This window comes from Microcaecilia unicolor, chromosome 2, assembly GCF_901765095.1.
Source record: "Microcaecilia unicolor chromosome 2, aMicUni1.1, whole genome shotgun sequence".
NCBI lineage: Eukaryota > Metazoa > Chordata > Amphibia > Gymnophiona > Siphonopidae > Microcaecilia > Microcaecilia unicolor.
Genome location: NC_044032.1, coordinates 487,859,077 through 487,878,184, shown reverse-complemented (window position 1 = coordinate 487,878,184; position 19,108 = coordinate 487,859,077). Strand labels below are relative to the sequence as shown.

The following is a 19,108-nucleotide window of genomic DNA, read 5'->3' as shown; positions in this document are numbered from 1 at the left end:
ACTTACTGCCTTGAACAAAATACCCAATGTGACAGCCAGTTTAGTCATCCAGTTTAGTCAAACAGTTCTGCAGAATTTGTTTGGTGTTTAGAATCCAACTCCACTCTCCTAAGCCCAGTTCTGTTCCAGGCTGAACTTCCACAGCTAGTATTTAGATAGTTTCAGGTTGATTGAATTCCAGGTCTTGACGTTTCAAGCCACTGTTGTCCTAGCATTGTTGAGCCTGGTAGCTAGGGATTCCCATCTGTGAAAATAAAAGGCCTGCTTGTCCTCTGAGAAAGCAAAGTTACTCACCTGTAGTAGGTGTTCTCCTGGGACAGCAGGTCAAGTATTCTCACATACTCTCCCTCTCCCTTTGGAGTTGTAGTCTTTAGCTGTGACTGAGGGGCCTACACTCGTGCGTCAGGCAGGATGGTACCCGGTCATGCACGGTGGGACACTACTAGTAAGTTGTACACATAGCATCCGCATCAGGCTCCATTAGATGACATCACCCATCTGTGAGAGTACTTGGCCTGCTGCCCTTGGAGAACACCTGCTACAGGTGAGTAACTTTGCTTTAATGGTCACTTTCTAATTTCCAAATTAGCACTTGGTCATTACTCAGGAGCCCTTACTGGCACTTATTTAGTAGGCAGTAAGGGCTCCCATACTAATTGAGCAGTGTGTAGTAATGTACCCACGCTACCCGATTAGTGCAGGGCACATCTCTTGCACCATAAAATTATTTTTTAGCATGGGAACAGCGCACTGATGGGCACAATACTGCGGGATGCCTCAGCGTGTCCCGTGGCAGCGTTTTTTTAGTGCACCCTCTGCATGCTATATGTGTGGCGCATGCTTATACCAGTGTATTTTTAGTAAGATGCTCTAATCGCAAAACTAATGCGTTTGTTTTTAAAGCTTTTAATTTTTAGTTTTTTTGTAGGTTTCATGCAAGAACCTAAAAAGAAAAAAAACCTTAAAAACAAACACATTAGGTTTGCAATTAGCGCATCTTAGAAATTTAAACTGGTATAGTTCATGTTTATATCCATGGGTGCATTGTACCAGTTTATTTTTACATAGACTTGTAATTTGTGTGTGTTATATGTGTAAAAATACAGTATCTGGAGTGGAGGAGTAGCCTAATGGTTAGTGCACTGGTCTGAGAACCTGGGGAACTGGGTTCAATTCCCACTTATGCTCCTTTTGACCCTGTGCAAGTCTTAACCCTCTATTCCCCCAGGTACAAAATCTTAAATAGGGAGTCCTTACCCATATATAACATCATAAGGCTACTCCCAGTTGTACCTTACATGTTGAAAACAAAATGTTATGAATACAGTTCTGTATAGTGATTGCAATACCACACTCTAGTCTTATGTTACATTTTCTTTTCTAATGGTACCATGTATATGCTTTTTATATAACAGGGTTAATTTACAGTGAAACAAATGTGTTTAACCAGAGGTATCCAGCCTGCTGCCCATGGGCTAGATGCAACCTATTTAATAGTTTTTAGCAAAGAGAAAATGTGTATAATAAGTAGACCACATGACTGTGAAGCATTACGGAGCTGTATGGTGGATATGAAGTCACAATTTTATATTTTGATGGTGTAAATCATGCTATAGCAAGCCAAAATATTCATACGGCCCACACACATCAAGTTTTGATTGTGACCCACTGTTTAAAAAAAAAAAGCTTGGACAATCCTGTGTTAATCATTTCTAGTGACTGTTTTGAAGGTATTAATGTTAATATTCTCTTTCAAATTGTATCCATTGTAATTTTCTTTTTCTTTTGTTCATGTAGCGCCTCTGAAAGGTATACCAAAGCAAGCTCCATTCCGGAGTCCCACAACCCCTAGTGTATTTAGTCCTGCAGCAAACAGAACCCCAATTCCACCCTCCAGGGCACCGTTACGCAAGGAAAGGGGAGTGAAGGTAGGTGGAATGAGAATAGGACAGTGGTACTCGGTTTATGGCGTTTTCTTGTGGTTTTCTTGCTAATAAAGAATGAACCTTGGCAACTTCTAGGAAATGACAATAAACACTAAATGGGTTGAAAGCTTTGGATCTATGTGCTTATTTCTAAATATTTTCACAGTCCTGGTTTTGTATTGCCCACCATGACTGAATCTTTTTATATTATAATTTTATCATAACAAAAATAAGTTCCCCCTCCATCTCTGGCTATACTACAGGACAATTTAAATCTAGGAGCCAAGCCAGATTCTTAGGAGCCAGTTGGATAAACTTGGAACCTACACAGCAGCATAGAGATTTTTTAAATAAGGGTCACCTGGAAATGGGTGGAAAGGATAATGTTCTGTTGCTCCTTATCACTAAGACTAGTACCACAAAATCGTCCCCAGTTAGGCACCTGCTTACTCTTTCCCAATGCTTCCCTTTTACCTAATTTTCTCTATCTTTACCACTCTCCATTTCATTCTTAGCCCTTTTCTAAGGCCCACCTACATTTTCAAAAACAGTGTGTAGCAGCACATCAGCCTCTACCGAACAGGCAGCATGCACATGGTCAAAATAAAAGCATGGGAAACACTGAAAGCCCCTCCAGGGTTTGGAAGTACTCGAGGAGGCTCGGGAGGAGGTACCATGCAATGTGGTATCATATTAATTATGTATTCAGATTTTTTATATACCTACTACTTGTCTCTGCTAAGACATTCAACACCTTCTTACTATAAAACTATGATATACATAGTCCCACCAGTCGTCCTCAACCCACTTCTGAAACAGATTTTTTCCCTATAACGGGAAATAAAAATCCTCTCCTTTAGGGATGGGCCAGGTTATCAATTTTCTGTAAGCATAGCCCATTCATGTGGTACTCAAAACAGGGCAGTTATTCAAGCCATATATGCTTCATATTATTCACATACTCAGGGAAAGGAGAAGAAGCATGTGCAATTACATACATTCAGAAGGAGGTTCCTGCATGTTTAAGAACCCATTTGCTGGTCTAGACTTGAGCATTAGGCAGTGTGAATTATTTTATGTTATAGCACGTCTTATAGCCCACCATATAGCTTATCAGTTCAAGGCAGGTTACAAAGCTAAGAAAACAAGATCCAGTTTTCTGGGAATTACAGTATCAAGTGCAAATAATTAAAGCAGAGATCCAAAACGTACAGCAATTAAGGCATGGTTTGCGGAAAGAAAAATGTTTTCAAATTCTTTCTAAGCAATGTGTAATGTAAACAGTATCAGAAGACTAAAGGAAGTGAATTTCAAAAAGAATCATCTGGTAAGAAAGTGGTGCAGAGAAATGCCTAATCAATTTTAAGGCAGTAATGCTTGGAAATTTTAAGAGGAATTGATTTTGTGTCTGAGATCTATGAATGAAAATTACTAGGCCCATCATATACAAAGGAGCTGCTCCTGACAAGATCTTAAAACATTGCTGTACTTACTTTAATACATTCTTTAATTGGCAACCAATGTAGTTTCAAATAGTATTTTTTCACTGAATCATAACATGTTAGACCATGAATTAATCTAACTGCCATATTTTGTATAACTTGTAGTCGATCTAATAGTCTCATAGAACAACCAGCTAGAGCCAAATTACAATAATCAAATCTAGCCAGCACTAATGCCTGACACTAAAAGTGTCAGGTCTTAATAGCTCTAAGTTTTTTTTTTAAAGTATTATTTGTTTTTTTCAAAAATCAATGAGACTTATGGTTGTATTAAGCAAATTATCCAGTTCAACTCCTAAGATTTTAGACTGAAGGTAAGTGGCTGCTTAGTGAAGATCTCAGTAACTTGGTGAAAGAACTGGAGGAAACTAAGCCACAGTGATTACCGGAGGATAAGCTTGAAAGCCTCTGGTCGTCCGTCTTCAGGGGGGCTGTCTATCTCGATTTTGAGACAGCAGAGAATACTGGCCTGGTTGTCAGCAATATGGTCAGAAGTTCCACTTTCAGGCATGCCAATCTTTCTTTTGTGTGGACAGAAAGCCCTCTTCTCACTCAGCTAGAACGCCCAATACTTCCAGAGCTTCACAATGATGTAAGGCTGGTCCACTCTTCTCTTCCTGTGGTTCGAGGACGTCTTCGAGTTTCAGGAGTGGATCAGAATTGTGTTAGACCAGTGGGTTCTGAATATTCTTACAGAAGGTTACAAGTTGGAATTCTCCCATCCCGGTCGCTCCTCTTTTCTTGCAGTCTCCTTGTCGAAAAGGAACAAAGGTGATTGAGGTTCAGGCCACCTTAGATTTCTTACTGGCACTTTGAACCATTGTTCCTGTTCCCCAGGTGAATCAGGGACAAGGAAGATACTCTGCCTATATCATTGACCCAAAGGAGGAAGGCACCTGTTCTTCCGCTCTTAGATCTCAAAGGTCTAAACTGCTGCCTTCGAGTGTCCTGCTTTCTCATGGAGACACTAAGAGCAGTCATAGCCTCAGTTCAACTGGGAGAATTTCTCACCACCCTCCATATCAAGGAGGTGTACTTGCATATACCCATATGGCCACCGCATCAGAAGTTTCTATGTTTTGTGGTGCTAGGCTGTCTCTTCCAGTTCAGGGCTTTGCCCTTGACACTACTCCAAGAACATTACCATGGTTATTGTAGTGGTGGCAGCGGCTTTACTTCAGCGCCATACCATCAGAGTTCACCCATATCTCGATGACTGACTGGCTCATTTGTAAGTTGTCCATCTTCTGCAGTCATTGGGTTGGGTGATCAAGTTTCGAGGAGCAGCAGTCGTTGGGTTTGGTGATCATTTTTGAGGAGCAGACTAACTCCTTTGCACACTGGAATATCTTGGTGTTCTATTCAACAAGCAAGGGAGAGGATCTTCCTTACAGTGCGCAGAACGTCAAGCTGGTTCAACAGGCAGTAAAGGCAGGCCTAAGGTCTGGGACTATGTCCAGGTTCTGGGGTCAGTGACGGTGGCAATAGGAATGGTGTCATGGGCAAGGGTTAATATGTGGCCCTTATAGGAATCTCTTTTTTTGCCGCTGATCTCCACAGTCACAGAAAGACTGCTGGACGGGGGATTCTGTCTGTCTTACACAGGTACTACGGCCTACTGAAGCAAGGTCTGGTGCTCATGGAGAATTCATGCTCCTTTGGTCTTACAGCTTGGCATTGAAAGGGCTTGGTTGAGATGAATAGGTTATTCTGATTCTGTCATCGCTACCTTGCTTCAGGCTCAAAAACACTCTACATCCATGGCATATGCAAAGGTGTGAAAGATGTTCAAGGGCTGGTGTTCTGAGGGCAGACATTCTCCCTTCTCTGCTCAGATCGCACACATCCTAGTGTTTCTCCAGGCAGGCCTTCAGGAAGGATTTTCATTGAGTTCTCTAAAAGTTTGGGTTGCAACTTTTGGCCTGTTTCAGGGGCTGACTACAGAAGATGTCTCTTACAGCTCATCCAGATATATCATTCGATTCTTGTGAGCCACTTGTAGCCTCCCTTTCATATATGATGTCCAGAGTGGAACCTTAAATTAGTCCTTTGGGCTCTTCAGGCTCCTTCTTTTGAGCCACTCCAGAAGGTCTTCTTGAATGATCTTACCCTAAAGACAGAATTCTCGGTGGCAGTTGCATTGGCATGTAGGGTTTCGGAGCTTCAGGCTGTCTTGTCAGGATCCCTTTCTTCACTTTTCAGATGCAGGGGTCTTCTTGTGCATGTTTCTTTTCTTTCTTTCAAAAGGGGGTATTAGCATTTCATCTCAACCAATCTTGGAGCTTCCGTCCTTTCACAGAGAGGATGAAGAGTCTCAGTATTCTTCCTCGAATCTACTCGATGTACGTAGTGTCCTCCATTAGATATCTGGGAACTCGCAACTGAGTTTCGCAAATCGGACAGACAGACTGTGCTTCTCAGTAAACAGAGGCTTGACCTCATGGCTTCCAAGCCCCAGTTGCTAGATGATTGAAGGAGACTATCTTGCGGAGAAGAAGGCTTCTCAGGTCTTGTGGATATAAGGCACCATCCTGGGCGGAGACTACCTTACTGTTTCTGGATAATTTGCAAGGCGGCGACATGGTTGACACTGCATACCTTTTTCAAGCACTGTAGAGTGGGCATTGCGGCACATTCAGAAGACAGTTTTTGGGCTTTGGTCCTTAGAGTGCCAGCACCAGGATCCACCCGTTGTAGGGATTGGTTTTGAACATCCCACAGGTTCTGGAATAGTGGGAAGGTATATAATGGAAAAAGAAATTAGGTCTTACCTAATCATGTTTTCTTTCCATTAGTCCTTCCCACTATTCTAGAAACCCGCCTGAGGTTTCTGACATGTTTAGTCGGTGCGAAGTAATGGGTCAAATAACTGTCATCTTGCATGGTGCTTCCTCTATATCTTGCTCTCTACAAGTAGAGATGAGAGGTCCACCAAATTTGCTCATCTGGTTAGTATTAGGTTAGCGAGTTGTTTAAGGTGGTTGTGTTCTGAGTTTCTCCTTACTGCTTGCCTAAGTAAATACTGTGGAGGTGGACTGGATGCCAAGAAAGATGTCTCAGCTCAGTTTTCAGTTCTTTATCTCCATCTGCTGGTTAATAGACACAATCATCCTGCAGGTTCTGGAATAGTGGGAAGGACTAATGGAAAGATCAGGTAAGACCTAATTTCTCCTTTTTCTTATAAATGAGCTGAAAGATCACAAGTTTATTAAGTCTGGTATATCAAAATTTTGTTTCTATAGCCATAAAAGACAGCTTTCATTTTAACTAGGATGTGTTGGATTAGGAATATTATGAAAGAGGACAACTGTGAGGGCTTTTCTAATGCTAACTCTTTTTATGTTCTTGTACTAGCTGCTTGATATTAAAGAGTTGGATATGTTTGGGGCCGGTCGGGAGGCGAAGAGGAGGAGAAAGACTGTAGGTCAGTGCACATATCTTTTTAAGTGTGTTGTCATATTGGATCACTGCTAAACTATTTTTTTTTTTTGGGGGGGGGGGGGGGGGGGGGGGGTCCTGCCACCTTTTAATAACAGGAAGTATAAGATGCATCTGAAAAGATCAGCAAGACCAGCTTGTTAAAATGTCATTGACTCAGTTTTCCCCAGGGCAAGATGATTCTGGAAGCAAAGTATAGTATTGTCTTAACCAACAGGCTAAAAGATTGCGATTTTGGATTTTGTTGACTAGCAAGGTATAATACCCAATGTTCTCAACTGCAGTTCAAGGAAATGTTTACCTCTTTGCTGCCCCAGCGGATAGGTGTGCAAATGCTTATGAACATGTTAATTTGCTGAAACAATACTTGACCTAGCATGGAATCTATTGTACCTTTGCTGCTTTCAAGAACTGTGGTACAGATATCTCAGAATGTGTAAGTGATCCAGCAAAAAATGCATTAGCGTTTGAGATGTCTTTTATACCTACTGATTCTGATGAGAAGGAGAGTAACTTTAACAAAGTTAATTTTCAGTTTGTACATCTTCATTTCAGTACACTATTGCTGTTGCCACATGTCTGGCAAGAAGTATTTTTTTATTTATGAATTTTTTTTTTATATTATCCTGCTGTGCTTTTGAGTTGATTGTCAGATCACACTTAAACTATTATTTCTTTAGTTATTTTCTGCCTTCAACTAAAGTGTCTGATGTCTGTTATTCTCTACAACTATCTCTATGCAGCTTCTCTTTTTTTTTTTTTTTTTATTTCATGTGTTACAGGGCACTTGCCTGCTGAATAAACATCCTGACATTTCTGAGAATTCATTTTAGCTTTAGTTTGGGGCACATCGTTCATTGAGAAAACCCTGAACTTCAACACGTTACAAAGTGTGAAAAATAATTTTAAAAAATCAGTAAATCATTAAATATATGAATATACATAAATTTAGTAAATATGTTACCAAAATTACTAAAGCTTAAAGCATTGAGATGTAATTCAACTGCATATAGAACACATAGCAATCAAAAAAGCTCACCTCCAAATATATAATATGTCCTTCTCCAAGATCATTCTCTCACAGAGAGCATATTCCCTATAATTCCTAAAATATCATAAGGTAGTGTAGTCCTTTAATCCCCATTATAACCTTATCCACATTACAAATGTTGGACATACCTTTAAAGGCTCTGTTTCACTGTCTTAAATTTCTTTGCAGATAAAAATTTGACTGCGTATGTATACTATCCCTAGCCACCTTTTGTAGTTATAATAAACTAGTAAAAAAGGCCCGTTTCTGGAACGAATGAAACGGGCGCTAGCAAGGTTTTCCTGGGAGTGTGTATCTTTGAGAGAGAGAGCCAGAGTAAATGTGCGGGTGTGTGACAGAGTGAGACTGTGTGTGTGAGAATGAGAGTGTGTGACAGGGCCCCCTCCCCTGTTCCTAATGGCCCTCACCCCGTTCCCTCCCCTCCTTTTCCTCCTCCTTCCCACACTTTGGCTTCCTTAAGGCTTTCAAAAGTCTATGTACCCATGCAACCCCGTGGCCGTAACGCCCAGTATCCGGATACCCCACCACTTTCCTCCTCACCCCTCCCCCAAGATGTAATACTTTCACGTCCTTCATTTTTTAAAAAAAGTGTCCTGTCCTACCCTGTGTACAAGTGCCCGGCATTCAGATTGTGTTCCTCTCGTAAATTTTCATTTCTTTCATTCATTCAGAACTCCCCCCCCCCCCCCCCCCCCCCCCGAACACTTTTGGTTCCTTCAGTCTTTTAAAACTCTCCTATGTACCCTGTGTGCTAATGGCCAGCATTGAGATTGTTTTCCTGTCCCAAATTTGCATGTCTTTCAGTCATTCACAACTCCCCTCCCCCCCCCCCCCCCCCCACTTCTCCAGTTTAACACATTCGTTTCCTTCAGTCTTTTAAAACTCTCCTATCTACCCTGTGTCCTAATGGCCAGCATTCAGATTGTTTTCCTTTCCCAAATGTTCATGTCTTTCAGTCGTTCAGAACTCCCCCCCCCCCCCCCCCCCATTTAACACTTTCGGTTCCTTCAGTCTTTTAAAACTCTCCTATCTACCCTGTGTCCTAATGGCCAGCACTCAGATTGTTTTGTTTTGCCAAATTGTCTGTCACTGATGTCACTGAGGTCAGTGCGTGCCTGCCTAGCAGACCACTTCCGGCAGGCACGGTCCCAAGCACATCCTGTTGGAGGTGAGAATTATTATATAGGATGGACAAGTCCCTACTGTTGGAAGTATGCATGGAATAAGGAGATTTTATTTCTGTGATGGACTTGCCCACTGATCCTTCTGTTCTTTTGGGGCTTTGCCTGATTTTGGAGAAAAAGCACCCTGCCTGCTAAAGCAGTGGTGGGAAAGGTATGGGAGGTGTATCAGGTGGAAAAGTCGAGTTACAAAAGAGCTTCTGGGTAGTCTAAAACGCGGTCATCCTGCGAATAGCCTCCTCATCCTAGTGGACTCCATTCTTTCACACAGACCCCTAAAAGCAACCAAGGTTGGAGAGGTGGGAAGTTCAAAACACTTCACATATGCCCTTAAAAGGAATGCTTCAAAATATTGTAATAGACCCAAGATCATCAATGCTGGGCATAATTACTTTTGTACAATATTGTTTTGTTTGACCTCATGAAGGTTGTATTGCTGTGAACCCAATAAAAAGATTTAAACATATAAAAATGTTGCACGTAACCACAGGCTGTATCCCAGTTGCTCCTAATTTGCTCCCCAAGGGTTTCTTCATTTGAGGCTTTCTTGTACCTGCAGAAGGCCTCCTTTTATGAGCAGCCTGCTATAACATCAGTGGAAGGGGTAGAATCAGCCCCTGGCATCAGCCCAGACCCCCATCCGAAAACACGAGGTCATCTATCAGTAAGGAGGGCAGAATATGTGGCTTTGTTTACAAATGTATTTATTTTTTTAACTAAGAGTGAGTAGTTCTTCTGTGAGCATAATCAGCACATCCATTTAACCTGTGTTTTGAGGTAAAGTAGACTGTAGAGACCAGTCTCTTTCCAGGTCATTGTTTAATGACTAGAGTAAGCTTACTCTGCAACTTTTTCTTCTATTTCCCTTCAATAGATACAGAAGTTGTGGAAAAGCAAGTCAAAGAAGAAACAGTAGTAGAAAATGCTACTCCAGATTATGCTGCTGGTCTTGTTTCTACACAGGTGAGGATTTTATAACGTCACATGGGCTGTAGATTTAATCTTTTGGGATGCCATGGCCTCAGCTTCACATTCAGTCCTGTACAATATCCCTAGTAAATTCATTCTTAATATATTTGCTAGGATAATGCCCTAGTAAATTCATTCTTAATATATTTGCTAGGATAATGCCCTAGTAAATTCATTCTTAATATATTTGCTAGGATAATGCTTGAATACTGAGGAGTGTTTTGCATGGCAAATCAGAGGGCTTAGGGTCCACTTCATTATAGACTCATCATGGATTGTATGTTCTGCAGATCAGATGTTCTGTTTTGTTCATTTGCAGAAACTTGGTTCCTTGAATAATGAGACAGCGTTACCCTCTACTAGCTACTTACCAGCAGCCCCAAGTGTGGTGCCATCATCCTCTTACATTCCAAGCTCTGAGGCACAACAAGGTAAATAAGGTCCAAAGCAATATCACTGGTTTTAAGTAAGGGGAGACATACTTGTAACTTAGCCTTGGCAACATCACCAGCTACTTCAGAATTACATGAATTTGTATGAATACTAGCAGTGCCTTTTGTGGCATTTATTACAGTAAAAGCAGCTGACCAGTCACATCTGATTGGCTACAGTTAGTGTTTCATTACTACATTCTTTATATAGCAAAATTGCTTACTTATTATGGAGGTTCTCTATGGACAGCAGAGGAATGGAGCCACAGAGTTGGTGACATCATCCTGCATTGCCCAACCTGGACCTGCAACTCTCCTCAGAAGCTCAGGGAAGCCCCATGGACTCCTCTGGTCTGGGAAAATTGGCTGGGAATGAAGCCACAGGCAGGTTGATTCCAGAGCAGAGGGTCAGTGTAGTTGACAACCCAGTAATGAGCAGTTGGTGGAGGTAAATGAATGTGTGAGCTCCTCCTCTCTTCTCTTTTTAATAAAACTTAGGTGAACAGAAAAGGTTGAGGTACTTTTTTTTTTTTTTTGTTAAACTTAAATTTAGGCAGACGGGTTCTGTAGTACTTGTTGTCTAAACATGCTCTGTTCAGGAAATATAATCCAAGCTGTAATGCTTAATAAAAGTATGAACAGATATGACCCAAGTGGCAGTTTTACAAATGTCCAATAATTTCAGATCCCAAGGAGATGGTGGGGGTTTGATGGGTTTTGCATTGTACCCTCAAATCTTGAGATTAAAGGATTAATAGAAACGGATTCCTATCTATGCGTTTGTGATACACTGTGATAGCTGAAAAGTGGTTTAGCCCAAAAGCAGTGAACAAGAATTGTGTCCTGGTAGTTGCTAATGTGCCTGATAACAGAAGTCAATGCAATCAGAAATCCATCTGGATAAAGTTGGTTTCATTACAGCATGGTTTGGTGCAGTGGGATTGTAAGAGACGAACAACTGGAAGTCCCTCCTAACGGTTAGGTTGCTCTCAAATAGTAAAGAGAAGCTTGTCTGCAGTCCAGTATAGGAAGTGCAGTTTCCACTGGATTTGAATGTGGTTTCAGAACGGAGATTGGTAAAAGACATGGTTTGATTTGTAGGTGGAATTTGGAGACTGCTGTCACATGAAATTGGGAAGTGCATGATGAGTGACTTTTTGGTCAGGGAAAAAACTGAATATAGCAGTGTTCTTCATTGCAAGGTTTGAGGACTATTTGCAGACACCCCCATCAACCTTAAGTGTTGCCCCCTGACTCCCTCCCTTCCTGAATTCTTGTTACTGGCACTATTATCAGTTTTGTTTTCTGCCTCCACTAATCATCTCTCTTTAAGTCAGCTGTGTGTTGCCCAAACTCCTTCACTATTATAAGAACAAGAATACTACTGGAAATGGGTACTGAGCAGCTCAGACTTTCTGAGTCATGTAGTGCCCGAAGAAAACAGAGTGACTGTTCCAAAGGTGGCATGGCCAACAAGCCTGTAGAGTAAATATAAGAGGCTTTAGAAAACTGGAGGAGAGCCATCGTGGAGTGGAAGTGAAAACAGGATGGTGAAGGCTGACTGGTGGAGTTTGGAATTGGAACTAGAACTATGTGGAATAGAGCTGGAGGAGTATTTGGGGGAGAGACGCTGGGCAGCAGTGATAGAGAATCTGCCTCAGAACAAGCGTGTTATTAAGAGACCCCCCCACACACACACATGTTTGTTTTTGCCAATATGACCTCCATTAGAAAGATAATGAAGATCCCTGAAGTATATTGATAACACGTGAGGGCTTCTGCCTTGCAGAAGTGATGGCCACCAGAAACAGTACCTTCCAGTAGATAAGATGAAGTGAAACATCAGCTATGGGTTTTGAAAGGAGTCTGAGTAAGCTGAGCAAGCACTAAATTTCAGGTCCCAAAGAGATGGTGGGGGTTCTGATGGGTTTTGCAAATCTTGAGATTAAAGGATTAATAGAAACTGATTCCTATTTACGGGTTTGTGATACACTGTGATAGCTGAAAAGTGGTTGTTGAGCCAGTGTTACCAGCCATGGTAACCGTAGTTGTCATACTCCCGTTCTAGCCTTGACATGTTCCTTGCCTTGCAGGATTATCTGTAAGACTGTTGTCAGAAGAAGTAGCATGGGCAGAAAGGCACAGACTTGTCCTTGGCTCTTTAGGATGTTGAAATCATCATGAGATAGCAGTGTTTGGCTGGTCTCCTGAAGCAAAAAAAAGAGAACATTTGGCTTTAGCTCCAAATCAACAGATGGATCAAAGGTTCTCCCAGTGTTAGAAAGTCCTGTACTGTGTTGTCTAAAGACCATTTATGTGGGTCTGACTGATAGCTAAGTTTGCTGGGCAGTGGATGTTCTGGGCAAGTGTGCCACTTGTAGCTTGGTCCCAAAAAAGTTGGCAAGTTTCCATATCTTGACTATCTTCTGACAGAGAGAGACCCCCAAACATTCTATTTGTTGATATAGAACATTGCTACCTGGTTTTCAATATGTGATGCTCACTTTGCCATGTAACCACTGCTGGAAAGTCCTGAGACCATGAAAAATGACTTTGGGTATTAGTAAATTGATATGGAGGACCTATTGTGAGGTCTCCAGTAGCCTTGAATACAGAAGTGGAGATGTGCTCCCCATCCTGTTGAAGAGGCATCAGTTGTTAGGGGCCCACTGTAAAAGACATGCATTCTGTAAGGGATTTTTTTTGTATGCTCCCCTGCTGTAAGGCTTTTTTCATTGCAGAGTTTACTTTTATTTTCATAATTGCTGATGTATGTGGGGCAAAGGGGCCCCTGCATGAGGCACTCTATACAGCACTGCATGCTCCTATATAACAAAGGGCATATGGGATTGTAATCCTTGGCACCTTCCAGCACTACCAACCTGGTATTAAAATACAGACTTTAGCTAACTTCCATCTTTCACTGCTGGCCTATTGCTAAGGCCTATGTGTATACAGTTAGTAAAAACATCAAGAACTGCAGGCCAGCCAAGAACCATTGGAAGTTTCCTTGGTGACTGAGCCGAACATGATTGGAGAAATAGAATGCAACATGTTTATTGGGACAAAACACTCCACGGTCAGAATGGCAACACACATGTGGTGTAATGTTTCGATTCTCTAAATCAGTATTAGAAAGTCCCAGAGCTATTGTTCAGACTCTGTGGCAGATTTGCACCTCAGGATAGTACCTTATTCCCTGAAAAATTGACCTCATGGTTAAAGTGTCCTGCAGCGTGGTGCCAGTGAGACAGCATTGCAGCCCCTGAAGTCACAACAATCTGAAACAAACAAGGGTATTTCAAGGAACATGGGTCCGTGCCGAGCTAGGAGTTACATCGCCACATCAGCTGGAGCTGGCCTTTTCTCTATAAAAAGGAATGTAAACTAGGAAAAAGGTGGCTTCGCATTTCCATCAGATCTGAAGTGCTGCCCCTACTCCACCGAGGAACACTTTGTCTGACTGCCAAGACTCCTGTCACCTGCTGTTCATCCAGGCTGTATCCATTCAGGTTGTATAAGTGCTTTCATTGCTATTGGGGTTTGGCACGGGCTGACCTAGAAGCCTCTCTTAGGGTTATGTGTCTTCGTTTTCCTCAGCCTGAATAAAGATTAGACCATCTGTGTCATTGTTATCTCTTTCATTGTTCTAACTGCTATTGTAAATAAATAAGCAATCTGTTTTTATAATACCTTTTGTTGTGGAGTTGGGCGTTATGAATTCGAGCCTATAGATAAAAAGGAACACAATTGCTTCCCCAACACTACATTGTCCAATGGCAGAAAGTGGCAGAGCGTCACGTTGTTCTGTAATCTATACTAAGTGTCACATTCCCAATAACACCCCAAAAAGAGTGTTATCTTTTTACGCCCCACATGTAACTGGTCCCATTGTAATTTTAAATGCCACATGTACAATGTGGCTAGGGTAAGACATGAACTGAAGTAGCCAAGTGGCTGAGGACTGGAGCCAGTTGCACTTGAGATAATTGAAGGGACAAATTGACTAAGGTAATTCATTGATCATCTGGCTGGTATACATGGCCTTGCTAAGTCATTAGATGCACGCCTATGAACTAAAGATCTTTTGAAGGAGTCAAGGAGGACTTCCCTAGTTTTAGTAGAAAACCCCCAACTTAGTAGGAGAACAGTGGTAACTTGACAGGATTTGAATCTTGCAGAGGTTTTGCTGCGATTTCATAAAGATGAGACAAGATGAAAAATTCTGGTATGCAAAACAAAATGCACCATGGCTGGGGCCAGGCATTTTTAAAATACTGTGGAAGTCAAGGAGAGATACCAAAGGGCAGGACATTGTACTGACACTGCTTATGTTAGGTTATAAATCACAAGAACTCCTAGTGAGAGAGATGAATAGGGATATGTGCATGAGCATCTTTTTAAGTTCAAGGAATTCATCCAGTTACCTTGCTGAAGAAGAGGCAAGATTGTGGCAAGAGTTCATTTTGATATTTTTTTTCAAGTAGAGATTGTCACTTGAGGTTCAGTATCGGGTCACAGGCTTCCTGATTTTTTTTTTTTTTTTTTTTTGGGGGGGGGGGGCAGGAACTAATTATCTTGAATAAAATACTCAGCCTCCCTTCTACTGAGGTACTAGTTCAATTGCTTAGAATTTTAAAAGAGAAAGGATTTCTATGTCCATAGGGGAGCTGATGTGGGAGATTCTCAATTTTGTGGGCTGAGGAGAAGGGGTAATTCTGCAAAATTGAGAAATTGAGTCTTTTTTGGAGTAACATGTTTTCAGTACCCTTGAGTGTTGTTATGCTCTGCCAGGAGGCCACAAAAATTGGAGATCTCCCCCGTCTCTCCTCTCTCCCCACCACCACAAGTGGGCTGTCCACAATCAGGCATTGGTTTTGGGGTGGGGGTGGACAGAGTAGGTAGCAGCCTGTTTCCTTTCACACAACTTTGATTTCTGCACATATGACTGCAGGCTGACACTACTACTGTAGACAATGATGGAACTGGTAATGTCTATAAGTATACAGTAGAGGACTTGAGATACTGAAGGAGGTTCTATGGGAGGAGGTGTTGCCCTGCTAGGGAAGATAGCTCACATACCATTGAACTGTGGTTTTTGATAAGAGACACTATTCTTTCCTTTGTCCCCAAGAGGTTATATCCAAGGTATGGTGCATCAGCAAGCCAGTTCTTAAGATATTCCCATAGACAGGAGCTAATTTGTGCTCCTAACTCTAGTGGCTGTATGGGAAGCTGTGCTATACGTATCATGAGTGGAACGTATAGGTGGTACTGATGCTCTTGGAATTCTTATATTGAGTGCAAAAGCGTTTAATGGTCAATGGCCAATGATTTTAGTACAGTGAAAGCTGGTGGTAGGAATGAATGTTATCATAGCATCCGCAACTGATATAGAGTGAAGTTTAGCAGGGAACTACCATAGACCTTTCTTTGAATAGTGTCCAATGCCTTGGATTGTTTTCATGGAAGGGCATTATTAAAGGATTTTGGAGTCTTGATCTTTTTAAGAGCTGCTTCCACCACAGCTGATTGAGGCAGTTGAGCAAGCACATGACCTGGAGCCATCTGTACTTTGTATTTAAAGTCCTTCCTTTTGTGTTTTTTTGCTTTTGATATGTCTACTGTAGAATGAAACATTTGCCACATTTGTAGTGGAAGATCTTTTGAAGACCTAGTGAACTGGAACTGCAAAGGATTGTCTGGGATTAAGTGCCTGTATAATGGAGTTTAAGTCCCACAGATTATGCAGAATATCTGGAGAGGTTATAGGCAGAGCACTAGGTAACTTATGTAAAAACTGTGGATATGAGGGTTCTTCGTATTGCCCTCTGTTTCTAGGATATTGAGTATCTCTCCTTCCTCAAAGACGAGGGACAATTCTGCAGGCTGTAAAGTATTCCTAGGACTTATCTGGTCTTCTAATTTTTGAGCTAGGGCAGGAGAATATGGCCTAAGGGACTCCATCAGGTTTGCAAAAGTGGAAGTGAACACTTATTGCAAGGTGAATAGAGGATAATGCCCAGGAGATAACAGCACTTGATTTGCCTGGCGTGGTGATAGCAATCAATTAGGCTGAGATGTCGGCCGGTCGTTGTAGCGGTGGAGGTGTAGGGGAAGAAGTGTTCCAAAGGAGTGCTGCTGTTTTGTTGGAAAAAAAACTTCTGCAGAAGAGAAATAAGGGGTATTTTTTTTTCTTTACTGAGGACTGGCATAGAAGTTTCTAACAGCACATTTAGTAGGGGGCTGTGCAACTTCCTCTGCAGTCTGATACTGTTTTGGGTGCTGACTGGTGGAGCAGGATCTGCCTGAGGGTTTTTTTTGTGTGTGTGGTTTTTTTTTCTTAAATGTGCTCCCTAACAGAAGCTTTTTTTGTGTGTGCCTGGCCCTTTAAGAGGGAGCCACCAGCTGACTAGACTTCTCCTGCAGGGATGGAAGGAGTGGATACATGGCTTCTGTTGTCACCCAGGTTCCCAGTACTGCAGTCTGCATTTCCTGTTTCTAGTGAAAAGAACTGTCTTTTTCATGGGCCTGATAGTATTCACTCACTCACACTGATACCCTCTCTGGGTCCCTGAGGAGGAACAGCACTGGAACCCCCTATATATGCTCAGAGGGATCCACGGGAACTTCTCTGGTTTTGAGGAGAGCTGCCATCGGGATGATGTCACCTAGCCTATGGCTCTATCCCTGGGCCTAGTTTGTCCCCAGAGAGACCTTTTAGTTCTAAAACAAAATAGGTAGGTAGGTAGTAATGCATTTCAGTCCTGTTCCTGTGCATTCTGGAAATAAAACCACCAACAAAAACAAAACTAGGATACAGTTCAGCTCTGAATCTTTTCTTAAATAAATTGAATGAGTCAGGTGAATTTTAAGGTACGTAGTTTGGCTGGTAATTGTTAAAGCTAGCTTGATATTGAATGATTCTTTTTTTGTTTGGCGTACTTGCATAGACACCATCCACAGAGCTACTGAATCTAAATCTACATAATATAAGCGTGCTTTTTAATTTTTTTTTAGCATTAGTATTGTTCTTCGAGGACAAGCAGGCTGCTTGTTCTCACATGGGTCGTCATCCGCGGTGGCCCAGGAATCGGTAAACAAATTATGCAAGCAAAATAAAATACAAAGTCTTTTGGGAAAGTTCCATCGCACGGGTAGCACGAACTGCGCATGCGTGAACGACTGCCCGCCGTGCGAGCGTGATTCTTTAGTTCTTTTTTTCTCCTCGGTTAGGAGCGGCAGTGTTTTCGCTGCGCTCCATCAGGCCCGGGAAGAAAACTTCTCTTCGTGACTGATTTTTGCTTTTCATTTTTTCTTTAAAAAAAAAAAAAAAAAAAAAGTTGTTTTCCCGTAGTTCTTTAATATTTTTGTCCACTTTTAAAGTTTCCTTTCTTTTTTGACGTGGCCGGCCTTTAGGCCACGCAGTCGTTTTTTTTACCCTTTTTTGTGCTTTTTCTTTTTTGGCACAATCGCGTCGTTTGATTTCACCAAAGCCGTTTTTTTCTTCCATGTCATCGAAGACACCCAGCGGCTTCAAGCATTGTACTCGTTGCAACCGGACCATCTCAGGTACAGATACCCACGCTTGGCGTATCTAGTGACTTGGGCCTGACCAGAGCCCAGCCGCTTGTAGTCTGTCTTCGTATGAAGAAACGGACCCAAGCGTCTCGAGAGGCCCAATGAGAGAAGCTTTTTGGAGCTCAGTCCGGTCCTTCGACATTGGTACCGAGGTCGGCGGCGTCGACATCGACAGGAGCATCGACGTCGAGGAGAGAGGTAATGGCTGCTGAGAGACCAACTCGCGCTGGGAGCAGTGAGGCGTCGAGTGGGTCTCCACCTGTCTCGAGGCCTCCTGTTATGCAGGCCCCACCCCGTGACCGACCTTCGTCGGGCCCGGCCCTGAGGAGACGTGATGATTCCACGTCCTCATTGGTACCGAGGAGTCTCAATGACAAGCGTCGAGCGAAGGCTAAGAAGCATCGTCATCGTTCTCCTTCAATGCACGGTACCGGGAGCTCCGGGGCATCGAGAGAGTCTGCACCTGAGAAGCGTTGGCACCGAGAGGACCACTCCCCCTCTGTACAGGAGGTGCCGATGCGTCGGTCTCTTGGCAGCCCGGTACCTTCTCCCAAGCCTCCACAGATTCTGACACCGCCTGTTCCACCAGCCCCACAGCCTTCTCCAATGGCGGCTCTCGACGAGCATATCCGGGCCTTGTTTCCAGAACTTCTGGAAGGCTTAGGGCGACAATCAGCTTCGGTGTCGGGGGTGCTTGTGCCTTCTGTGCCATCTGCTGTAGCAGTGTCTGGCCCTTCTCCTGTGGTGAGGTCTCTGACTGCGGTGCCGCCTGCGGCGTCGGCTGCTACCCAGGTCAACTCCCCTTTGTCGTCAGTGGAGGGAGCTTCACCGCAGTCGGATCAGGCATCGACTTCTCGACATCGCCACAGAGGATATCGTTCCTCGGTGTCAAGGCAGGTCCAATGTCAGAGTACCTTAACACAGGTTGTGTCTGACACTGAGAAGGAGCGCTCGTGGGAATCAGAGGAAGATCCCTAGGTACGTCTCTTCTGATGAGTACTTTGGGATTCACTCTGACCCTTCTCCGCTG

General features: G+C 42.8%; 1 protein-coding gene across 1 annotated transcript in view; it reads left to right on the top strand.

Annotated features, from left to right (window-relative positions):
- NELFA (negative elongation factor complex member A) overlaps positions 1-19,108 on the top strand; it is an 83,865-nt gene that overhangs the window by 38,739 nt on the left and 26,018 nt on the right. The window contains exons 5-8 of the mRNA XM_030191108.1: positions 1,798-1,928; positions 6,782-6,851; positions 9,972-10,060; positions 10,386-10,497. Of these exons, the coding sequence (XP_030046968.1) occupies positions 1,798-1,928; positions 6,782-6,851; positions 9,972-10,060; positions 10,386-10,497 (402 nt within the window). The remainder of the gene's footprint in view (positions 1-1,797; positions 1,929-6,781; positions 6,852-9,971; positions 10,061-10,385; positions 10,498-19,108) is intronic.